This window comes from Glandiceps talaboti, chromosome 10 (genome assembly GCF_964340395.1).
Source record: "Glandiceps talaboti chromosome 10, keGlaTala1.1, whole genome shotgun sequence".
In the NCBI taxonomy this organism is placed as follows: domain Eukaryota; kingdom Metazoa; phylum Hemichordata; class Enteropneusta; family Spengelidae; genus Glandiceps; species Glandiceps talaboti.
The window spans coordinates 7,833,019-7,848,313 of record NC_135558.1 but is presented as its reverse complement, the minus strand read 5'-3'; the positions used below and the strand labels follow the sequence as shown (position 1 = coordinate 7,848,313).

The 15,295-nt window shown below is 35.7% G+C and overlaps 2 protein-coding genes across 3 annotated transcripts in view; one reads left to right on the top strand and one right to left on the bottom strand.

Annotated features, from left to right (window-relative positions):
• Positions 1–2,911: 2,911 nt before the first annotated feature.
• LOC144440978 (GPI-anchor transamidase-like) lies at positions 2,912–12,176 on the bottom strand. The gene is made up of 10 exons (XM_078130473.1): positions 12,101–12,176; positions 10,514–10,570; positions 9,941–10,091; positions 9,330–9,406; positions 8,589–8,700; positions 7,583–7,679; positions 6,912–7,029; positions 6,003–6,113; positions 5,011–5,265; positions 2,912–3,503 (listed from the first exon to the last, which is right to left on the bottom strand). Exons 1-10 carry the CDS (start codon positions 12,164–12,166, stop codon positions 3,405–3,407), a joined length of 1,143 nt encoding a protein of 380 aa, XP_077986599.1. The 5' UTR covers positions 12,167–12,176; the 3' UTR covers positions 2,912–3,404.
• A 694-nt stretch (positions 12,177–12,870) lies between these two features.
• LOC144440862 (adenylate kinase isoenzyme 5-like) overlaps positions 12,871–15,295 on the top strand; it is a 31,562-nt gene continuing 29,137 nt past the window's right edge. For both annotated transcript variants that reach the window (XM_078130294.1, XM_078130293.1), the window contains exon 1: positions 12,871–13,066. In XM_078130294.1, the coding sequence (XP_077986420.1) occupies positions 13,007–13,066 (60 nt within the window). In that variant the 5' untranslated portion in view covers positions 12,871–13,006. The remainder of the gene's footprint in view (positions 13,067–15,295) is intronic.

Sequence of the window (15,295 nt, the reverse complement as noted above, 5' to 3'; positions counted from 1 at the left end):
ATATTGGGTTATATGCCTGAGGGCAAGGATATTGTCTTGATATTGGGTTATATGCCTGAGGGCAAGGATATTGCCTTGATATTGGGTTATATGCCTGAGGGCAAGGATATTGCCTTGATATTGGGTTATATGCCCGAGGGCAAGGATATTGCCTTGATATTGGGTTATATGCCTGAGGGCAAGGATATTGCCTTGATATTGGGTTATATGCCCGAGGGCAAGGATATTGCCTTGATATTGGGTTATATGCCCGAGGGCAAGGATATTGCCTTGATATTGGGTTATATGCCTGAGGGCAAGGATATTGCCTTGATATTGGGTTATATGCCCGAGGGCAAGGATATTGCCTTGATATTGGGTTATATGCCTGAGGGCAAGGATATTGCCTTGATATTGGGTTATATGCCTGAGGGCAAGGATATTGCCTTGATATTGGGTTATATGCCTGAGGGCAAGGATATTGCCTTGATATTGGCTGATATGCCTGAGGGCAAGGATATTGCCTTGATATTGGGTTATATGCCTGAGGGCAAGGATATTGCCTTGATATTGGCTTATATGCCTGAGGGCAATATTGCCTTGATATTGGGTTATATGCCTGAGGGCAAGGATATTGCCTTGATATTGGGGTATATGCCTGAGGGCAAGGATATTGCCTTGATATTGGGTTGTATGCCTGAGGGCAAGGATATTGCCTTGATATTGGGTTATATGCCTGAGGGCAATATCGCCTTGATATTGGGTTATATGCCTGAGGGCAAGGATATTGCCTTGATATTGGGTTGTATGCCTGAGGGCAAGGATATTGCCTTGATATTGGGTTATATGCCTGAGGGCAAGGATATTGCCTTGATATTGGGTTATATGCCTGAGGGCAAGGATATTGCCTTGATATTGGCTTATATGCCTGAGGGCAATATTGCCTTGATATTGGGTTATATGCCTGAGGGCAAGGATATTGCCTTGATATTGGGGTATATGCCTGAGGGCAAGGATATTGCCTTGATATTGGGTTATATGCCTGAGGGCAAGGATATTGCCTTGATATTGGGTTATATGCCTGAGGGCAATATTGCCTTGATATTGGGTTATATGCCTGAGGGCAAGGATATTGCCTTGATATTGGGTTGTATGCCTGAGGGCAAGGATATTGCCTTGATATTGGGTTGTATGCCTGAGGGCAAGGATATTGCCTTGATATTGGGTTATATGCCTGAGGGCAATATTGCCTTGATATTGGGTTGTATGCCTGAGGGCAAGGATATTGCCTTGATATTGGGTTATATGCCTGAGGGCAAGGATATTGACTTGATATTGGGTTATATGCCTGAGGGCAAAGATGCAATCAGCACGATTCTCTTTCTGTTTATTTCCTACAAGTTGGAATCAATCAAAATAGTCACAGTATTCTTTCTTTCTGTTTATTTCTTCTTTAAAAGCTGGAATAAACCAAAAGTCAGAATATTTTTTTTCTTTCTGTTTCCTAGAGATGTGGTAATCCCTTCTTTCTTTCTATTTCCTAGAAGTCGGAATAAACCGATATATTTGGAATATGTGTTCTTTCTGTCGATTTCTGCGACTTAGAAGTTGGAATAAACTGAAGCAGTTGATACAGTTGAGTGAGAGTATATGTATGCTGGTGAGAGTGGAATGAAATGATGTATCTTACAGTGTAGTCTCATCACAGGGGGCAACTGAGGTTTCTTTGGTTATGTAGACACTGCAAAAGTAACTTACATCTACAGAGCAAACACCACACTTAGCTTGCCATTGCTGTATGTAGCATAAACTGTGTTGTCGTCAACCTAGATTTAAACACCACACTTAGCTTGCTATTGCTGTATGTAGCATAAACTGTGTCATTGTCAACCTAGATGTAAACATCACACTTAGCTTGCCATTGCTGTATGTAGCATAAACTGTGTCATTGTCAACCTAGATGTAAACATCACACTTAGCTTGCCATTGCTGTGTGTAGCATAAACTGTGTCGTCAACCTTTGTAAAGTACAATTAAACTCTCTAATTAAGAATACAATATATCAAAGTTACCACCACTGTTCTAAATACACTATGACGCCTCTTACACTGAAATTCTGAGGTTCTTTTTCGCAGCCCCAAGTTAAAGAAATGTCACTTCATCATCTCTAGTACCTGAAATTAGTATGATTACCTAATCTAGCATAGTTACCATTAAAGTGGAACAAAATATATGGGCAAAAAATTCTTCGCAATGTTTGTTTGTTGAACACTTTTCAAGAATATACTGTGAATGATAATGACAGCAGGGTTATACTATGAGAGATGCTGGTTTAATACAGTGTGATATTCAATTCATAAATAACTCTGTTAATGGGGCATAAGCTGAGTGTAGATGTTTTTTTGGGGTGTAATTTTGGCTGTAGATTAACAGATATATGTTGTATACTACTATGACAGAACCCCATGACACGTGAGTGCAAGTGTGGCGTACTTGAGGCATGTGCAAGAGTGCTTGCAGTATTCTCTACAGCTGCACTTTCATGAGCGTAGCCAGTGAAAGTGCAGCAGAAAACACTGCAAATACGAGTGCAACTACCCCCCGAGCACCTACACTGGCACTCATGTGGCATGGAGTTTCTGTTATTATTACATGTTTATCTGAAACAGCAAATTTCTGTAAAACGTTACTATGCACATGATGCAATTGTGCGCTTTTGTGCCTTCATTTGCATATCATTTGCATACAAGTAATCTCTGGTACATATAATAATACACTCACTTGCTATTGGCAGAACTCAAACCTGGTATTTAGGAATAATATAATATTTAAATGATTTTATGACATTTTCTTACGTGTGTACTAAACTGTCGAGGATATTGCTATTATGCTATCCAGTGTGCTAACAATGCCAGAGGCAACCCTACTAATTTACACTACATTCATAGATAACAGTGAGACTGTACAATTGTTATTGCATATAAAAACAATTCTATTTCACAAATAGAAATTACAGCCACAGTGAACACTGCAAGAGTTCTTGCAAATACCCCTGGGTAAAGGCATGTCATAGTTAATTGACTATTCAATATTTTTTCACTAAATTAAATCACACTGATGATTTAATCAAATGACTACCGGTACATCATTCAGTGGTAGTAAACAGCAATTCACTGGAATTTTTTTTTGTCCATAGTACTTTTGTAATTGTATGTACATAGTGATTTATACTTCGCAGTTATAATTAACCCAATAAGCTGTGCAAAGTGAACAGATGACCATATAAGGGGTTATCATGTCTATTTTGGGACTTAATTACAAGGACCAGTAGTTAATATACAACCAGTTAAAAAACCCAGATATGTACAATGCATAGGGATAAAAATGTACAACAATTCTCTTGAATGGCCAGATTCTTCATTATTTCACATCTTGATGAGTGACATTGAAGCAGATAACGCCATGGCAACAAAAATACCAAAGGCTACCACAAATGGGGCTGGTAATTTAGTTTTCTGTTCATTCTACAAAAAGAAAAGACAAAAAAAACAAAGAATTAGGTGGAGAGAGAAGATCAGTTGTAGATAATGACATCACAGACATTATTACTAACACGATAATATGACAGAACCCCATGACAGGTGAGTGCAAGTGTGGTGTACACAGGGTATTTGCAAGAATGCTTGCAGTGTTCTCTGTGCCCGTAATTTCATGTAGTGTATGAAAGAGCAGCAGAAAACACTGCAAGCATGACTGCACATACTCCTGGTACCCATACCAGCTGAATGAACACATGCATTTGCATATCATTTGCATGTAGGTATGCAATAATGTTTTCAGTTCTGCAGTGCATATATCACTAGTATGCGCAAAGTAATCTCTGGTAGATATATAAAAGATTGTAACATCTGTGATGTCTTTATCTAAAGTAACATTTCAAAAGATAAGAGTAAGCTCTGTAATTACATAACTTATATTTTCGGTATCTTTTACAGCATTTATCTAATGGCAATGGATCAAACTAGAACAAATATGTCAACTTCTTCTCACGTGAACCTTGTACTGTATACGTAGCACATAGAGAAGAAATCATGGTGTACTTTTATGAGGTGTCTAGGTGGTAAAATGATATTTCAGGTAGCGACAATTATATAAGATAACAGATTATGGCTATCCATGTCTGGACAAGTTCCCATGCTTTGTATCAACTATACTAAACTACCATGAGCCACAGTTATTTTACATGACTGTACATGTAGAATTTCCCGTAGCAATTTCTAAAAAGCCACAATCTGTGTATAGCGATCCCTTTTCTGCAGTAAGAGACAGAGTGCAGTAAAAGGCACTGTACAACAATTCTGTTTTGAGGATGCATGTTCTCTTTAACAAAAAAAACCAACTCTTTAATTTGACATATGTAATCCCTACTATGCAACCAACAGTTCTAACAATGCCAGAACACAAATTGTAATGTCATAGAAAGCATGCCTCGACATTAACACTATACTAGAATAGTTTTAGCAAAGTTTTTTGTAATATTTTCACGTAAAGTGAAAACTTACAAACTTAGCTTGTGCCACTTTATAATGAAGGAATAAAGAACAGAAATTTAGCTGTATTCCCTGGGACCGCCTCAGTGGTCGGCAGTGGACAGCCCATCCCACATTTCATTTAAAATAGCTGGCACAAAAAGCCGATGTCCACTACAAAACATTCTATTGTTCTTGGTTGTTACTAAGTGCATAATATAATTACTAATTATAACACCTGCAATTGAAAATACATGTAAGTTAACACATCTGAGGAGAATGGCACTTCCAAACAATGAGCAGGAAGATATTCAAAGCTGGCCTGAGTTCATATAGCACCCCTTTGTTTCTCTTCATTACTATTCATTATTGTTATGCTGATTATATCATGAATATTAATATCATCCAGGACTCCAGTTACAGTTGGGTACAGGAGGGTACAGTATGCAACAGTATTCTTCAAAGTAACAACAATATTCAAAATTATTTACAAATTACCTACCTTTTTCTTATCTGCTTTGTAATATTTTGGAAATTGCACAGCGTATTTTAATTGTTCAGAACTCTTCTTTGCTCTACTTGGTATATCCTTTGGAGTTTTATTAGGTTGTTCTAGACTCAGAGTTGTGGTGTTAAGTTCAACATTACGTACAGAGCCAAAGAAATCCGTTAGCAGTACAGTATTGATATCTCTAGGAAAGAGATCAGTACGCCACCCTACTGTGGATATACATTTAGCTGGTGGACAAACTCGGAACTATAGAAAAGAAAACATGGACATAAAAGAAAATTATTGAGTTTGTAATATTATTTTAGGGATAATATTTTGATCAAATGTTGAGACTTGCAGTGAAATGTTATTGTCTATTTTATATGTGAATATATGCACTGTTAATAATTGAATTCTTATTATTCATCAATTATTAAAAATATTATTGCTTACTACATAATTATGCGAATATATGTACATACTGTTAATAATTGAATTCTTATTATTCATCAATAAAACTTGAACTATACTACTGACATACTTTCTTATTCTTCTTGTGTCAGCTACATAATTTAATTCATAAATGAAAACTTAAACACACACACACACACACAACAACAACAACAACAACAACAACAACAACAACAACAACAACAAAATCCAACAAAAGACATATATACTACATTGCACAACCAGCAGCCAGCCAGCCAGGCAGGCAGGTAGACAGACAGACAGACAGACAGACACAGACAGACAGACACAGACAGACACAGACACAAACAAACACACACTCATGAACAGATTAAATACATATACAATTTAACCAATTTCTCCTCTTTTGCTCTGCTTACATCACAAAAGTCTCCTCTATACACAACTAGTTTCCAAGTCAGCATCGTTTGCCTATCTAATCTCTGAAAGTCTATGCTGAAATGTACTCCTAATGTCATCAGACAACAGCGCCCTCAAACATCATTTTTTCTAATAATGAGGAAGTGACTCACCAATTCTGCCAATGAATTTTTACTGGTTGGTTGCACTTTTTCTAAGAAATCTAGGAGATAGTATGTGAACCTATCAATGATGTACACTCCAATAGCTGGGTCCACATGATGCTGAAAGATGGTTATAAAAAAAGAATATCAATAATCTAAAATATTTTCAAATTTATAAATTAAAAATTTGTTCCTATATGCTTAGGATATACATAGAAGACTTATCCTAGAGACAACTGTCTGTGTTTGCTAACAGGTCCTCGAGATGACAACAGTTAAGTTCCTCTAATCTGAATACATTCTGTAGATAAGAAATAAGTGTATATTTCACTGATCTAAGAGGTAATGAAGTATGAGATACAAATACTCATCTCAGACGTAGCCTGGTAAAAGTGTAGGAGATTTTTGATGTCTAAATAAATAAACACATTCAGTCTGGTAACACAATTGATATTGAAAAACCCCCTTCCAACTGCTGGTTGAAAGGACATGCTGGTAAGATAACTGGAGATGTCGAAGCAACAAGCTAAGGTAAGACTGTTCTAAAAATCACAAACACAACTGCTGTTTCCTGCAGTCATTGCACAAGTCTACATCAATGAACTGTGTATGATAACAGGTGAACATCCTCAATTAAGAAGGCAAAGTATGACTCGAGTTATGTATGGTCTCAAATCCTAGACTGCCTATCATAGAGCCCTCTATGTTCAATTTGATACATCACTGACGCTTGTAGTCATTTCTTGTATTGCACAAAAATTTTGTGTTCCCCTACCCACACTATTTTGTGACTCAAAAGCAAACTTAGTTTTAATAATTGTAGATATACAACAACAATTGTAGCCCATTATTAGAAGGCATAATGTTGCCCCAGAATGTTGCCCATAATGGGTGAAATCACAACTAAAATTTACTCACTGATAAAGAATCTTCTCCAACTTGACTGCTACCTGCTGCTACAATGTTTGGTGAGTAAAACTTCTGATACATGGACACTGCCTGACATGTATCAATAATGTACAGGATTTCATGATACCTGTGATCAGTAAAACATCAAAAAAGCTAACTGTTATTTCGTGTACGGTGCCCTCTAGTGGCAAATTGCATACAATAGTGTAATATTTGGAGAACTAAAACTACTGGTATATACCCTCAGAGCTAATCAATTTATCACCGTAATAAATAGCGCCCTCTGGTGGTAGTCTGGTACAAATGTGACCATCATGATGATTGAACACAGTGATGATGGATTACTCGTACAGTTGATCAATAGATTATTGTCATGAGTGGTGCCCTCAGGTGGTACAGTTCAGTACAAAAACATATGATTAAACAGTAATGAGAGAATGTCCACATATCTGGTAAATAGACAATTCTTATGTATAGCGCCCCCAGGTGGTAGACTAGTACAAATGCATACATTTATTAAAAGAAAAATGATACTTGTCATTTCACGTCAGTCATTGCAAGCATAGTTCTTTTCAGGTAAGTTGTTAACCACACACAATTATATAGTAAAATTTCAGCCCCTCAATTTCATCTTTGCTTAATAAAATGAAATAAAGTAAAACAAATCTACAAAGGTTTACCTCCTTTTCTGCCACATCTGTTCAAAAGCGTCTGCCAACTCTATACTGGAGATTTCCTCAGCATCTTGAAATTTTAAGAAGCCATCACCTCCATGACCTAAGGGAATCAGAATTTAAGGTGCAAGTTCAACTGCAAGGCTAACAGTGTGTGTGTAACTCTATACATTTCCCTTTCCTAGCTGGTACAATGAACGACTGCATCCAGTGTTTTTTAGCAGCTCTTGTTTCATTCAGGGAATGACATGCACTCCCCTGGGTAAGGAACACTGTCAATGCACTCCCCTGGGTAAGGAACACTGTCAATGCACTCCCCTGGGTAAGGAACACTGTCAATATCAATTATGCTGGAATAGTTGGGTGGCGGTCAAGCAAATATTGTAATAAATGATCTTAAAACAACAGCCAACCGAGAAAGTGTCTCTGGGACTTGACTACCACCCAAGACTGAGAGTAAAATACATCTACCTTTCAATACATAGACGATCGACATGGAAACTACTTTGTTAATTATAAATTATGAAATGATTTGTAATTTTGATGTACAAAATAACACAGAAATTAGAGTGATGTAATACTTTTGATCAGTTGAGTCTAATCATTAGTCTGAAAGGTTCAGCTATTCGTCTGCTTACGTAACCACCACTACCCGTTGAGGGCAGTATATAAGTGAAAACAAGGACTGGATCTTTCAGGTTATGTAATCATTGGAACTATTATTTAAGATAGTAACATGAAAGAAGAGCTAGAATACACAACAGTAGCCTGACTATACAATAAATACATAATTACATTCAAATTAGGGAGTTACAGTAGGGGCTGCTTTTTCCTTATATTTCTAACTCAAAATATATGAATTTGACCTGGGAACATGTTCGACTTGCTAACATGATGAACATGATTTGTACTGTTAAACACAGAAGGTCACTTATCTGCATATGCTCACTTCAGCAAAACAGAAGGGAAATACCAGATTCAAATGATTCCAGATAAATGCCATTTTACTTACCAGTCATGTAGACTAGAATATTACTTCTATCATCAGATTGTAGTCTTTTAGATTTTGGTGTACTCTCTGGTAACCTTCCCGTCAACACTCTCACAAAGTTCTCCACTGTCACCTAAAAGGTATATACAATATTAGAGAATGAAGTTATCTTGACTTGTATTGGGTGTTCTTAAACTACTACATTTTCTTAGTGACATAATTTCTTATATTTCTCGGTTTCATTAACAGTGGTAAGTTTATAATAGGTAAAAAATCTACCTATTTCCCCACATTTTTTGCAGAGTGTTACTACTACTATTATGGTACATGACGTTGCATTTTATGCAATCTTCATGATCACCAGAATTCATCTTCTATTACTCAAGTTCCACAAACAGGGTTCCATTCGTTAAAATACAGAGTTTAGTGGAATTTCCAACTTGAATAAAACAGCACAAACACAAAAAAATTCACTGTCTTCACTGCAATTCTGAACTGATTTCAACAGTATTTCACCTAGCATTTTTATCTACTGAAAGTGCTTCATGCTAAAAATTTATCTGTGTCATTGAGCACCTAGATAACATTTTCTACATGGTTATCTTGACACACAGGCCACATGGATTTCAGTAACATTTGAAGGTAGTCTTGACAAACCACAATAGTACTCCCTCTATGGTATAGATTACAAAATATTTCTGTGGTTGTTACATTTTGTAATCACTTTGTATTCAGTATGAAAATAAATTTAGGTAGACTTACATCATAACCTCTGTAATCGACCTCTACATCGTCTCCATATACATTGATATGTTGATTTGCATTGTTGAAAACGGTTGCTAGGAGATCAAATGAAAGATCACAATATTTTACAATTGTCAGCAAATTTAAAGATGTGTTTTGAATAATTTGACAGAAATAAGTTGTTTTCCATGACTACTAATACTAATGATAGTAGCTAAACTGACAATAAACCTTGTTTTAAATCTCAAAGTTTCTAGACAATATTCAGATGACTATGGAATAATTAAATTCAAAAGTAAATAAGTTTAGATTTCAAAATTAGTAGGTAGAGACATTCTGACCACATGGATGTTTACCTTCATTATAAGACATTCAATGTACACCATAACCTTAAATACTGATCTGAACATGCATTAAATTCAAAATGTGACAAATGTGTATTCACTCACACAAAGAAAACAAAAGAGTCCTCTGCTATCGCCCTTACATGTACGCCAGGAGGTTTCAGCATGAATTCATGTTTTAAGTGGACATGAAATAGTTTAGAGTCCTAACCTTTGAGTCGTCTTAACTTGGTTAATTCTATTGTTTTGTGCCCAGTGGTGAACAGATTTAATGGGTTTCCTTACCTGGTCTTGGGTTCCTTGCATTACAAGCAATGTCATCAGCTAACATTAAGATAATCTGACTATCTGGTATACCAAGTCTTTTCACTGTTCTGTACATTGACAAAGTGTTTGCAACATGTCTGTAGTTGAACCAAAACCTTGATGTACATACCTGTTGATAAACAATAAGGCAATGAACGAGATATTTAAACTGGTACATTGTTGATTCAGTAACGATTCTCACTGTTGCAATGTGTTTTCGATAGTGTGTTTTGTGTTTTCTTATATTTAGTCCTTGGACAAATTTTAATTGAACCATTATGGTACCCCAGTCAATCCAGGTGTACAAATGGGATGCAGGGTTGATAGAGATGTTATATAAAAGATTTAATATCATAAGTATAGTGGCAGCATAGATTGAATGCACTCCGGGGAGTTGAGGAAGTAAAAAGGGTTGTACCACTTAAGGTCTGTGTGACAGTGTCAGAGATCATAACTGTATACTAGTACTGTTAAAATAGGCAAGCTGCAGTATACTTTGAATATTCTAGCACACTGTCATGGTTTTATCAATAACAAAGTACAATTACTCACCAAAACTGCCCAATTATTTGTATGCCCACTCTGGAAAAAGTTCTGTGCTTCTGATTCCTATAAAAAAAGATGAAACAGAGAAACTTTAAACTTTGCCAAATAAATTTTTCCTCATTGCTTTGTTAGATCTAGTTTTCATACGCTATCAATCACAATCATGACAGACTCAGTTATGTTAATATCACTCAATATTGATTGATTTCTCAATTTATTTATGTCAATTGCTGTTCATATTTCATGCATATTTGATTTGCGAGCGTTGTGTTATGCTTTAGGATTTTTTAAAGGATTTGTATGGTTAGGTAATAAACCATTACATAATTATAATTTTTATTGCAACTGTACAAAACTTTTTGAAGATTCAAGTTGTTTTTGTACGAGTGTCATTTACTACTACTAATATCGTACAAAATTAAAAAATTTCAAGTAATGGTAAATGGATTGTGAAGTATGCGTGACAAAGGAATTTACGCTACATGTAGCTAGCTATGTATCTCTGTATTGTATGAATGGTTGTTTTTTATCTTTCCAAATTGTTTGCCTAGAGTCCAGTCATGTGGGGATTTTGTTCTTGTTTTCCCCTCCCTAATCAGGGAAAAATTATCCGGTGACGGGAGTCTACATGTCAAGGCTAGTCTAGTCCTGCTTACATGACGGTGCACGAGTCTGTATTACTGACTTGACTCTAAACACCGTCATGCAAAGAGCAATAGAGTTTGCCTATTACAACACCGCAAGCAAAATGTACTCGCGCCAATTGCAAAAGAATTACCCACCGACCGATCAAATATTAGCAACCGATCGAATATCTACGCCATTTCAATTCCTCTGACGGTAGTATTCCCTGCTCAGATCACAAAAAGCGTCGAAATCGGACCTTTTCAAGTGCGAACTGCAACATTCAAACAACCCTCGTAACACCGCCACATTTGATATCGTTGAGTGAGATGAATAATTACCTAGAGACACTTGCGCCGACGTACGTAAGGAGAAGTGATTAAATTTACGATAGAATTTGAAAAGTTCCGATTTTGATAGTTTTGGTCATCCGCTATAGGACTTTTGCAGTCAAAATGAGGTAAACAGACTAAATAATAGATTTATTGCTAATATTTGACCACTGGGCGATTTTATTCATAGTTACCGGCATTTTTAGTAAGTCCGTATTTCACGGCTGGCTCTTCGCAGGACGGTGGGGGAGGGACAATTGTCAGAATCGAGTCCCGAATTCCTCCGTATGCAAGCAGGACTAAGGCTAGTCCAACAACGCTGTCTAAATATTACTATATTAGATTCTACACTTGTTGACATTGATCAACCCCAACTTGTCTAAAACTCGATAGCTATTTACTAAAATCCACCCTAATCATACACAAAAATGAGGTTGTGACTAGCGAAAGACATTCTATTTTCTAATACTGCTTTCAGAAGGCTTAGTTACATAGCAGTCGATATCAACATCACGGGGGAAAAAGTAAAAGGCCAGCAAGAGTTGACATAATTAATATCGACCACCGAGTACGCAGTCAGAGCAATCGCATGTCACTATGTGCACGCAATAAAATATTCCTTCATTGCAACACTTACCGGGTCAGCATGCGTCATACAAATAACGCAAAATGTTAGCAAAGACACTAGTATAATTCCTTTCATGGTAGTCGCCATTTTACTTGTATCTATCCTCGTTCGCAAGTAGCATATCACAAGTAGATTGAAGTCTTCATAAGTATATATTTTAAGTCATTTACAGACATAATTCACAATATTGAAAGAACAACACTATATAGCAGGATAATTAATATCGATTTTAGGTGAAACTAATGTACGTTATATTAACGGAAGAAAAAATATTGTATTAATAGGTCAAAGGTCATGAATTAACTTATTCTCTTTAAATGCATGGTTACCGTTATTTTTAGAGAAAAATCTCACTACGTAGGGTTGAAATGACAGTAGAAAATGATTATTTTTCAAAGAAGTCAGAATTCAAATAACTAAGTTTTGTCTTTTTTGATGAAAACTTTAAGCCAATTATAGTGAATGAAATGAATGACACTTAGTAACCGAGATATCTTTACAACCTTCACTGTTATTGGACAATCGGGTGGTCATGTGGTCCCTTTGATGGCTTTCATTTTCGTCGAAAAATTATATCAAAATGTAAACTGTAAACCCGCGGCAACAAATTTTAGCGGGTAAATGCTATAAATTGGGCGTTTAGGCTTCCAAGTTGTCGGCTCAACGGATATTTAGGTGCTCTCTGTATGTTGTGATGTGAACGAAGCCCCGCCCACATTTTATTCACATGCTGCCTGTTTGTATTCATAATCAGTATCTCTAATTGTTTGCCCTGGATACGGATCTCTGCAGCTCTAGTAACGTGCTAGTCAGTGTACATGTATACTACAAGATCTTTATAATCATACAAGTACAACGGATATTTTCGGCCATATCGACGTTACTACAGAGTAGGGGAAGGTGTAATCTCACAAAATGACGACGGAAGACACCAAGGCGTATCTCGCTGCGCGGGAAATACCGCAACTTTTCGAGGTAAGACCGCGGGATAGGGCTTCATTTTGGACGTATACTTTGACGGTGTTGCGTTACATGTATACGATATTATATGTCACTATAAGCGAATATTAGAAACATACAAACGATAGCTATGGACCTTGTGTGTCGACAGTCGAACTCCATTGTAGATTTAGCCATGTTCACGACAATCGCGGTTGTCAGGAGAGTTATGATTGTGTTAGCAACGTAGATAAAAGTTGACCTGGTCTCGGTGTAACACATAAGGGGGGTACCATGACAAGTTCCATATGTGTTTACTAATTCATAACTGTATAGCTAGTGTCCAAGTGTAAAACTAACCCATTATCATCCATATTCTGCGAGTTCAAGTTTCTAGTTTCTTTTCCATCTCCTTTGTTAGGTTGGGGGAGGGAGCCGGGAGGGAGCAGTTAACAGTGAAACACATTGTAAACACCTCAATGAGTTTCTTTTCAAGCATTTAAACTGCGTTGTAACTTGGTCGTTTTAATTAAAAACATTGTAGTGGAGGTGATTTCCATAAACTTAATCGCCAACTATTGTATTGGGAGCACAAATGACTCATAAAATCCATCAAAATATTGTATTTTCAGTGTACATGTGAGAATAAAAATAACGTTGATAGGACAATGATGACTGTTGATACGTGATATCAAAGTGAACAGTGCAGTTCAACAAAGGATGTATCTCATTCTATATATCATGACATGGAAAGATAGCCCAGAAAGATATTAACTGACATGATAAAATATCAAACCAATTTTGATCAAAACATGGCATATATTTTGAAAGAGATTTGCTTCGCTGATTTCATTGTTCATTCCCATTTCATGACTCAAGTTAATATCAGAATACAAAAATGACTGGCAGTACATTGAAATAGAAAATTATATTGTATACAGTAAACAAGGGATATAATTCTGTAAAATTATGATCTAAATTTAGTATAAACTGAAAAAATCCAGTCTGTCCAATCATATATTTCATATACATTTTTATCACGCTTTATTAGTTATTACTTGTACATTTGTTATCTATATAATTGTTAGCCTGGTGATTCATATAAATTATGCATAAATTTTCATCTGTTAAAACTCTTAAGAAAAACTTACATTTTCTTATGATTTCATCGAAGACTAGCTTTTATTTATTTTGTGTAAATGCAATCTCAGCAGTCAGTTTTACGTGACTTAGTGTAAAAAACATCTGTAAAGTCACTATTAAGCATAATCCTATCTTTACACACATAAATCAATAGCTTCCAGACTTAGATTGTATTAAGATTGACTCCATTCCAAACAATCAATCTCCTATTCCATACTCTGTTTATCTATGTTTTGTTCAATTGACATAACCCTGTGGTATAAATGTTAATAGAAATAAGACATTAGAAATGTGACATATGTATTCTTAGTGATGTGTTTTGACAGGTAGGTGAAATCAACATAAGTTCTTTTAATCTCTTAAATATTGCATAACTTACCTCCAAACTGTTGTAATCTATGAACATTTCACTTAGACTTTGTTATTCCATAAGAAATCTAAAACTTTGTCAATAATATTGCACACCATAATTGTGTAGATTTCTTACTTTAAGAATGTAATATTTCACAAATTAATCACTAGGTGTACATTTCACTGTATTTAGACATAATGTACCTGTTTCAGTATGTTTGATTTTATGGAACCTGTCGTGAATAATTGATATATACATGTATATTAAATAATGTATAATAACAAATTGAAATGATTATGATGCAGTACCCCAGAGACTTGTCTTGGTGTTACTATCTCAAGAAGCTCTGCACATCAGACAGCTTCTTGAGAAGTTGACTGCACACCAGAGAGCTTCTTGACAAGCTATGCACACCAGAGAGCTTCTAATTCTTGAGATAGTAACAACAAGGCAAGTCTCTCGGCTAGATAGTAGATAGTCAGGGAAATAAACATAATTAATACCCATACAGTCATTGATTCTCAAAGTTCATAACTAATTCAAAGGTACTCAAGTTCAATTGTTTTAAGAAAGATTAAATGATATTTAGGGAAATTAACATAATTAAAAAATTAATTATTATAATCAAAGTAAATTGAAATATACTCAAGTTGCAATTCTCCTTGTATATTAAATTTTAACAGATTGAAGGAAGGTGAACAAGCAGGGAATAAGCATAAATAAAAACTCGAAATTAAATATTCTTAAGTTAAAATCATAGTAAACTTAAT